Raw genomic sequence first — 10,182 nt, forward strand, 5'->3', positions numbered from 1 at the left:
TCTTTGGAAAAACAAACAAACTCACAAACAACTTATAACTCCAGACATGATGTGTTTTAATCTGCAGCAATGAGAGGGTAGATGGCAGATGGAGGAGAGAGAAGCATAATAGTGCTTAGGCACGTTCAGGATGACTGAAAGTTGCAGGGACAGTAAATAAATATGCATTCAAATCATTAAATTATCTCAGCACTTAGTGAAACGTGTTTGTATTAAGAAGCTCCGGCTGCAGTCTTTCACATACCATGAACAGTTAATTAAGAAAAAAAAAAAAAACAAGCAGTCCACAAAATACATACAGCTTAGTAAGAACATTACAGACAGTTTAAAATCATGTTTGTGTTCTGTGAAGATTGTAATATACATCAAACACTGTTAAAATAAAATACAATGGTTCAGCTTTGAGTTGAGCGCCATCCACTGGTGGCAAAATAAATTACAACAAATAGACGGCAAGATTAGAAAGTGTGCATCAGTGTGTGTGGTATCCAAGTAATGTTATTTACAAGACGTTTAGTAAAAATATTCTTAATATACATATTTTGTCAATCTAGCTACAATAGGTTAAAACCCTGAATCACATTTTACATTGATTAACTGTGAGGTATACACAGTGGACATCGTTTGGTGAGATAACTGACAGGAGACACCTGAAAAGACAGTAATTTGGCATTAAGCGTATTGCTGAGAGTTCCTGAGTTAGTCCGAGCACCCAGTGACTGAAGTCATTCCCAACGTGTACAGTACATTAAAAAATTAGCAGTACAGAGGAAAAAAAAAAAATGTTTTCACTCAAGTTCAGTGGCGTCTGTGCCGAGGTCAGCTAATTAGCAGTCACCAAAAACGAAGGGACAAATATTTTTTGTACAGGTTGTGCAAGAAGTAACATTGAGCTTTACAGTGAAAACTGTCAGGCTCAAGTTTTAACTGAAACCAGAGACCTCACATGACACGGCTCATCTGAAGGAGCTTATTATTCTCGGTCCACCTTCACCACGCAGCTCTTCCCGTGTCTAACTCTTCGCAGGTCCCCACGGCTGCAGAGTGGCCTGAGGCAAAATGAACTGTGGAGGCGGCTGTGGCAAGATGTAGTAGCCAAACACCTGCTGGGGTGGAGGTGGTGGTGCTGGAGGCGCACACACTGTGGTGAGGAACACTGGAGCGGCCTTCTTGTACTGGGGCCAAACTGGTACAGGATGGTAGAAGTACTGGAGGCTGGCAGGAGGCTACACACAGGGAAAGATTGGAAGGAGTACAAGAGATTAGCTTTGTTAGAATCACTGGTACTTTCGTTTCCAGAACAAGCAACACCGACATTATAGCCTGAAATATAATTCATTTATTATGGATAATACACAAAGTGCATATTTCTTAATTTATAAAAGTGTACTAATATGAATCAATGACCAAGGCTAGGGCCGGCTCGTCTATATGTTTCCAACCAATATTTTTTTTCTTACAACAACTAGCTAATATAGCAAACATTTCTCAATCAAGAAAAATGGACACATTGAGTTTTACCGCGAGAAAAATATATAACGTGTCCTTTAATTCAGAAATTCCAACAGACGGCCCATTTACCATATTTCTGACGTATTTGATCTTATTCGGTCCTTCTCCGTGTCGCTTTCGGATCCTGGGCACCATCACTACTGTGTAGGTGTCACCTTCTGCTGCCTTGTTCTTGACGACATTCTCGTCTTTTTCTTGCTCTCCCTCCGTCTCGCCATCCTTTGCCTCCTCTTCGGTATCACTCGATGCGGTGGAGCCACAGTCTGACGAGGTGGCGGAGTGATAATCCGAAGTGTCCAGGTTTATGGAGTCAACTGAGCAGTCATCTTGTTCTCCCTTCACGGCCTCCTCTTCCTGCCCTTCCTCGCTGAAACACGCTATTGTGAACGGCCTGCTGTTCTCTCCAGATCTGCGAAGAGGAAGAAAATCCTCTTCAAACCACAAGATTCTCCTTAATTCACCACAGAATGCATCATGACAGCAACTCGCCCATATTTCTTGGCTAGACAGGGAAATGCCTTTGTGTTGTTTGAGCCTGCCTGAGTCATTTTTTGCCTGTGTCTCATAAGGCCAACCAGTGACTCACCTTGCACACACCTCCTGTGGGTCAATCCACAGCGTGATCTCTGGCAGCAGGCCCAGCTCGCAGGGTGTGAGCTCACTCTCCTCACACGCCTTCAGGATCACATCATCACAGACTACTCCGCTATTTATCCGAATGCACCTGTGAAGGAATAAATGTTAACATAATCCAGAGATCCCTGCTTGTAAACAGGCACATAACTGGATGATCTTTGCAGAGGAGACAAATGTGTGGAGTTCACTTCTGAGTAATTACCTGTATGCCTGGCCTTTGCTGGGACAGTCGGGGTACCAGTGGTCAGAGTATTTGTCACACAACAGTTTCTGTAGCTTCTCGGCAAACAATTCTGCCTTGGCTTCACCGAGCTTCCCACGTGACACAACCAGGCGCTTGAGGAAGTTGACTCCAGCCTTCACCTCTCTTTTCATGATTCACACCTAGAGTAAAAGAGGGGGAGGAAAAAAAAAGTAATCTCTGTGAGGTTCTGTAATAACTTGCCACGCTTCTGCAAAGTGAAGGGCAAAGATGCAGATCGAGTTGGGTTATCGGTAAAGGACCGACTTCGGTGAGGTGTGTGTGTGTGTGTGTGCGCACATGTGAAATGTGTTAAGCATGTATAACAACAAAAAAAAAAAAAAGGATAAAACATCTGTGTTATCAAAAGGCCAAGGTTTGTATACAGGGAAATAAGATGCAAACCAGTGCTGCGGTGGTGTTGACATGTAAGTATTTTGGCATGCAAATCCAATGAGCTCACTGTGCTGTTTGTTTTCCGATAGTGTGTCTGTTTGGGTTCGGTGCCAATGTCAGCTTGACCCGTGGAGAGGAGTGTGTTTAACAAAGGCCAAGGCAATTCAAACTCTGCAACCAGACCGTCTAACGCTCAGAACATCCTTCAGGCGTCCCTGACGAGAAAAGCCGTGCCCTGAACTTTCAGGCGCAGACGTTCATTTTGCCCGCGGTTTCAAATGCACCACAGTTGCTTCAGCGCGCGTTACAAGGGAAAATTATTATTTGCCCTTTTAAAGATGCAGTCACAGCCGTCTCTGAGGAACAACAAGTCAACTAGTAGCGACTTTAAATTGCTAACAAATATGTTTTGTCATAACATGAACGGTGAGTGTGTGTTATCAGCCTTATGTTTGGATGGTTAAACAGCAGCTTTGATATTCCACTCACTCATTAGTCTGTGACGTAAGGAGGCTCTAATTGCATGTGTTCCTCGTGTTGTTGTTGCTTCCTCAGTTATTCAACTCAGTTTTGCTTTTAGTCACCCTGCGCCCAAATAGCTTTACTCCAGCTGCAAACAGTAGATGTAGCAACATGCTGACCTGCAGAATGTGACTTCGTCTGACACAAATGTGACCACAGGTTTTCCTGTTTCAGATTTCTGCTACAAGTGTAAATGCCACAGGAATTCAAAGCATACAAGGTGCTGTAACTGATGGCTCTTTGTAAAACGTTGTGGGTTTAGAGTCAAAACTGAATATGACTCCAATTGTAATTATCTACAATGTTTGTCTTTAAATTCATATTGTGAAATGGATTAAAAAGATTCGATTTCTTGATTGATCGCTCTGTTTTTTTTTGTTTTTTTTTTACAGAGTACAGAATACTTGTATTAAAAACACTTTAGGTTTTAATCCATTATTCACACTGTTGTAGATTCAGTGTTTGTTGTTAAGTTGTTCCAAATCTAAAATGAAAGATTGTTTCTTGCGGAAGTGTTGAGAAAATAGAACCTAATTTAAAAGAAAAACATTGGCTTATTGGAAAAATACAAAGTCACAAAGCTGAACCATGACTTCTTCTTCGCCCCTATAAGAGAGTTGATGTTGTGGAGATGTGTATCGACCTGTGGATCCACTGTTAAAATCCAATCTCCTGGGTATGCTGCCTTTATTTCTCATTGTCAGAACACGTATCATCCAACAAATCACTGCTGAATCGGTGAAATGTATTGTGTTGAGCACAGCATGTGGAATAAATCATGAACACTAATAAAAAGCAGTAGAAGACATTCTGGTTTTATCTGATTACTTCATCGCAGGCTGCTCCCTGTTTGTGCCAGTTACTGACCTGCTGCCATTTTCACAGACTCTGCTGAAACTCTTTTGACTCTACAACAACCTGACCCACTTGCAGACTGTGAGACGTGTCCCCACAGCTTTTTTTTTTTTTCTCCTTCCTCCTACTTCTTCTGTAGCTGCAGTGTTTCACGCCAACACACAAACCGTGACAACGTGTTCACATGTTTGGGGTGGTGAGGGAGGGCAGGGTGGATTCCTCACCTCTGCGTGTCGTTTACAGCTTATTGATATGCTCAGTGCGCGTTTAACACATCACTACTTCGACCGGGTTTCCTCAAAATGGGCCAATCGCGGCGCAATAAGCGCGATCACCTGTGAACAGCCGTGCGTAAAAGTGACCGGTCAGAGACCTTCAGTCTGGTTTCGTCGATATTCACTGAGGTGACAAAGTTGTCGCGTCTGCGCGAAACAAAGGAGGCAAAACAAAGAAGTAACTGAACGATGGGACCCACAGGGTTTCCACGTGTTAGTGTGTGTCTGATTGCAAACATCTATTACAGCCACACGAAAAAAAGGCCCTGAGCAGCTCAGCGTTCAATCTATTTCTCAATCCAGTCTATTTCTCTGCTGTGATGGAGGAAACTTCACGGTACATGGTGGAAATAACCCACTCGGGGTTTCTGACAGTGCGGAAACCCCCAAGTGGAAATTCAGAAAGTTGGCAGAAACAGGCATCTGAATGTGATGTCGGTAAGAAGAGAGATCATCTGCAACCTTCCACTAATGTATGGCGGCATTATTATTATTATTATTATTATTACTAATAATAATAATAATAATGATGTTGTTTTTGTTACACGTAGTTTGATTATAGTTAGATTGAAAAAGTTCGAGTTGTTGCTCTTAACACATCAGTAAAAACACACATACAAATCACACATTTAAATAAAAAAAAAGACGCGCAAAAGTAAAAGTCGAGCCCGACTTCTAATGACAACAAAAGAAAACGCATCTACCTGTGAATGGGAGACGACACAAACAAATGACCAGATGAGAGTACATCTGGTTCACACTACAACCAATGTTTACGACAAACTCATTTCAAGGCGACACAAGCCTTTAAACACAAACCAAACAGAAACAGGTACTCACAATAAAGAAGACAGTAAAAATAAAAATAAAAACGTTGTGTCCAGCGCTCGTTGTCCTCGTCGTCTCTCTCTCTCTCTCGTGTCTCCTCGCTGGCTACGTGCTGATGTGTTGGAGTTATTATGATCAGCACATGTTGCTTCCTTGTTCTCTCGGAGCTGCTGCAACGGCGACGCAGCGTTACCGTCAGCGTGACTCACTTCCTTTACGCACCGTGAGCCGGCGCTGACTGGCTCCCCGCAGGAGCGACACCCCGCCCGGACCAAATATGGGCAGTGCAGGTAAAAACCCGACGGTGGCTCCGCTTGTGTTTTTTGCGTTTCCTAGCAATCACCTGATAATGTCGCTGCCCTCCGACGACTTTTGGTGTAATGCTGGTGTTTGTGTCCCACTGGAACGATTTAACGAGCCACTGTGTGTGGGACAGATGTGGCAGCTCTGTTGTTGTAGTAATGCCGTACAGAACTGTTAGTAATAAGTTGCCAGGTTGTGAAAACCAGGGTCAAACAACAACAAGCAGGTCCTGCATTCAAATCCAGACTTCATCATCTCTGATAAAGTCTCCTAAAAACCTCCTCTGAGCGTGTTGTGAGTTGTAATTTAGTCAGTGCCCTCCAGATGGACTGTGTACAGTCAAAGTTGTTGAAGGTACGTGGTGTGATGTGTTGATTCAGAGAGGTTTATACTGATGCTCACTTTGGAGCATGATGGACCACCGTGTTTGGAGTTACAGTAACAGAGTCAGAGCACAACAGCTGCTCAAACTGAACATCTGTCCCCACTGTTCTTCTGCTGTGTCTCAGTGTTTAGGAGATACATATTTCACACTTTAATATACTTGATAATAAGTCAAATACGTAGCTGGTGTGGAGCTAAGATGAACTACTTTGTTTAATAGTCTCATCCACAGCGATGGATCATGTTTATAAGTTTACAGTCTCAGTGAATTTGTTGCTTTTTATTCACTTTTCCAGTAACTGAGGGCTTTTCCTGAACTAGAGTTTCATAAGCAAGTGAAGGAGGAGGATAAACAAGGTAAAAGTACTCATTATGCAAAGCATTAGAGTCATTATGTAAATGATGCTGTCAAATATAAAAATTTGATCTATTTGAATGTAGCCATTTTAATCACACCTTATTGAATCTGTTAATTTGTTTTTGCTATTTTACTCATTTATTTTATAGCAGTGCATCATATTTTATAAGATGATCCTGACGTTTACTGTTTAAAATCTTTATCTGTGACGTAATCAGTAAGTATAGGGGTCAGATGAATCCGGTGAAGTACAATCCTTCCCTTTAAAACCTAGTGGAGGAGTGAGATTGAATCAAAAGGAAAGTACAAGCTGTAGTGAGTAGCATGTCCAGTACAAACATGTTGGCTGTTTTCCAGTTGACATTTTGTGGTAGAAAGTGCGTTTGTGAGGACGGTAACTGCGTTGGAATGTAAAACTGTAAAAGATGAGGTCTTAACATGTTAACTCAGGTCACTGAAGCTCCTTTGTTTTTCAAAGGAACAGGGCTTCAGCCATAACAAGCTGTGAGTCAGTATGCTTAAGATCAATACAGCATCCATAAATACCAGCAGTTCACAGCAACACAGACTGAAAGGCTGCAGCTATAAATCACGCTATACAGACAGGGCGTGCGTTTGTGGAACAGGCTGCGTCATATTTTACATGCCAATATACATGTCAGTGTTTTGCATGTAGACATCCGAGCGTGAGGAAGCAGCAATTGGTGCCGGGTAAGAGGCGCTGCGTTAAAGTGTTATTATTATTTTATGTAAACACAGTGCTGGAGCTTGGAGTTGGTTGATTTCCGTCACTGCTTTTCAGATTTTATTGATCAGTGTGTTGCATTTCACTCCAAAGCAGAGAGTGTCTGTGTTTCTCTTTGTAACCACTAGAGAGCAGCCTAGTCTCTTCTCAGATTTCAGTCAAGGCTAAAGTGTTATTGGCATGTTTCTAAAACACAAAGTCAACCACAGAATTTCAAATGCTTGTCCTTTTCTTTCAGCCAAATACTCATAACAGGTTCATTCTCCTGCCCTCATCCTCTCTAAAATCACCTGGATTCTTTTATTATTATTTGTATTTACATTTTCTTCCTGTCTGTCTTTCTCCCATCAGCGCATGTTAGTGTCAGTGCAGGTAGATTGAGGACAGTGTGTTGGATCTGTGCACATTTATCTGCACTCCTGCCTCTGCTGGATCTCACTCCCTGCCCCAGATGCCAAGTCAAGAGTAAATTATCGCTGTGAGCGTGCATGAGAGAGAGAGATAGAAATAGATAGCTAGCGAGAAGAGAAAGGGAAACATGAGAGGGGCGAGATGGGAGAAGTAGAAAGTGTTAAAGAGTGGGTGTTGTTTCTATTGATTAGCATCGTTTTGATGACTGATGGAAATTAAATTGCTTTTTCTGTCTTTGCTTCCCTTGTGTCCCTCTTTCCCACTTTGGTTGACCTCCATCCCACTCCACTGGCTTGAGCTGAACCTGTGCACGCAATTGCGGTTGTTAACTGTAAGACTGATTGCATTGCAGTGTCTTTAAACAAGCAATTATTTCTCTCAAGAGTCATTTAATCCCAGTGTTGCATGTCAAATGCTGATTCTAAACAACTTTCTAACATCTGAATACTACTGACTTTGCCTGCCTGAGTGTCATTTGTGCTCCTCAAACACTTTTCGTGTAGATAATTCTCTCACAAGTGTCCAGATTTTGTAAATAAGTATTGGAAATGAAACCACTTGACCTCGAAATGTGATCATTCTTTTTCAGGAACAGCGTCTGGCAGTATCAATGAAGCCCACACGCATACACCACATGCAGCCTGCTTCGCCTTTAAAAACATTGATTTCTCTCTTTCGCAGGGAGCTTAATGCGATCGATCGGCCAGGCCCTTTCAAGATCAGCGCCAGTATAAGCATCTCTTCCCCTAACACGCATGCTGCCTCTTTCCCCTCAGGTAATGATTGTCCTTGGGCTGGGAGAATAGTTTGTCTGCATTCAAAGAGAGAGAGAAATGTTATATCTGGCATCCACTCCCTCACTCTCCACTGGTCTCCACTACGTGTGGAATGTATATTTTCCCCTTAAACAAAAGGTATGGGTGAATGCAGCACAAACCTCCTTTGACCTTTATCAGTCACCCATGCCTCCCTCCCTCCCGCCTCCTCCTGTTCCACTCCACCCTCAGTGGGTCGATACCTATTTGTATTTGCAATGCATTAGAGCAGTGCCCTCTTTTTAGATTGAAAAAGTTGGCTTTTCTCAGTTTGGCACCTTGTGGGCAACAAGACAGACGTTTCTTAATGAACCACCTTTTTCTCAGTTACATTTTATCATCTTATCTTTTAAGAAATAATGAGACGCCGAACGTTTTAGAATCTTTACAAAATTATATTTAAGATGAACCATTCATGCTTAAGAATAATAAAAGAAACAGTCATTTAAAAAATATGTCCGCACATTTGCATCGAACACATTTTGGCCACATGAGGGCAACGTCCAGTTACCGTGTACGTTAGTTAATATGGAAAAGTTCTTAGAGTACAGTTGCTCGTTCACACATCCATCAGTCACTAAGCAACACAACACTACATCTGCAGTCATGTTTCTGACCGCCTGATGATAAGTCCAACATGTAATCTGTTTTAGCTCTGTTTTTGGTCTGCACCACTTCTGAGTGAAACATCTGGCTCTTGCTGAGCAGGTCGTGTACCCTGCAGTGTGGTTTTAAAACTGTGGGAACATGACATGTGCAGCTTATTGCAATGCATCCTCCGAAGGCAACGTTTGACACTAAAGGGTTACAAACCAGAAAGACTTGGAACCAGTGAGTTATGGTGTTAGTGACAACCCTTATACAGACATTACTTCAGTTTTGCAGATAGCCCTTCACTCTGAGGATTCCAGTGCATGTGATCATGACATTTACCCGCCCCTCGTGTTTTCTCTGTACATAAGACAACCTTATGTTCACCCATATATGTTGTTTATTTAAGCCTTTGACAGGATTAAATAAGATTTCTTTTGCGTGGTGAACTTTAATTGCCTATATTTCAGTCCTTCTACTTAGTTCACATGGTCGCAGACTAAACACAGGATTCTTTATAGCTATAGCTAGGAATAAAGACTACATAGAAGGATAAACAATGGTATAAGTAATGAATAAAACAATAAAACAGATTTTAGAAGAATATACATTCAATGACAAGTCATTTCCTGCTTGCGAACGTCATAAATTGTCTGTCATGAAGTTAAAAATAATTTAAAGTTACAGTCCCCCAAATGCCCAAAATGTTCTCTTAGCTCAGTGCTTATGTTTCCAAAGTGGATTAACACTGTCACTGAACACGGAACTGTCTTCTGTTGACTGAAGTGACATCTTCATTGTCTTAGTATTTCAAATTATATACTTCTCCACTTTCAGATGCTTTAATCAAAGTAAATTGACTGGAAATAAATTAGCTGAACATTGTTTCTATTTTGTATTATAAGAAATAATATGAAAGGTCCAACTTATTAGTTTTATAAGTATGTTTTGAAAATGTATTGCTTAAAAGTTAGAAAACACCCTCTAGCCAGTATTGTATGTAACATGCAGGCCTATTAATGAATCCATAGATTAATGTGCAAACATTCTGGCTCCGAAATAAATGTTCAGGGACTATTTGCATAACATTGAACAGTTTAACAAATGCAAGCATGTGCTGTGAGAGGCGTAGGGTAGTTCAGTGTAACGTGTGGCCCCTCTGGCCTATGATCGAATCCTGACTCCCCCCTTTCTCCCCCTCTGCCGCCTCAACAATTATATCAGTCAAGGTGAGTGCACTGCCCACTCTCTTTCTTATTTTAAAAAAGAAATAAAAAGACAAATAGATAAAGCATAAGCTGGTATAATAG

General features: G+C 41.6%; 1 protein-coding gene across 1 annotated transcript; it reads right to left on the reverse strand.

The window, feature by feature from the left end:
- Positions 1–39: 39 nt before the first annotated feature.
- Positions 40–5,435, reverse strand: si:dkey-79d12.5 (protein BTG4). The gene is made up of 5 exons (XM_026371743.1): positions 5,278–5,435; positions 2,351–2,532; positions 2,099–2,236; positions 1,582–1,921; positions 40–1,226 (listed from the first exon to the last, which is right to left on the reverse strand). The coding sequence occupies exons 2-5, from the start codon at positions 2,521–2,523 to the stop codon at positions 1,014–1,016; spliced, it is 864 nt and encodes a 287-aa protein (XP_026227528.1). The 5' UTR covers positions 2,524–2,532; positions 5,278–5,435; the 3' UTR covers positions 40–1,013.
- Positions 5,436–10,182: the final 4,747 nt, after the last annotated feature.

This window comes from Anabas testudineus, chromosome 16 (genome assembly GCF_900324465.2).
Source record: "Anabas testudineus chromosome 16, fAnaTes1.2, whole genome shotgun sequence".
Classification (NCBI taxonomy): domain Eukaryota; kingdom Metazoa; phylum Chordata; class Actinopteri; order Anabantiformes; family Anabantidae; genus Anabas; species Anabas testudineus.

Bases quoted from the DNA above. Each gene is read 5' to 3' on its own strand.
- si:dkey-79d12.5 (XM_026371743.1), bottom strand. From the start codon at position 2,523: ATGAAAAGAGAGGTGAAGGCTGGAGTCAACTTCCTCAAGCGCCTGGTT. The intron at 2,237-2,350 runs GTAATTACTCAG...ATTCCTTCACAG, and splicing joins AGCAAAGGCCAGGCATACAG to GTGCATTCGGATAAATAGCG. The intron at 1,227-1,581 runs GTAAATGGGCCG...CCCTGTGTGTAG, and splicing joins TCAAATACGTCAGAAATATG to CCTCCTGCCAGCCTCCAGTA.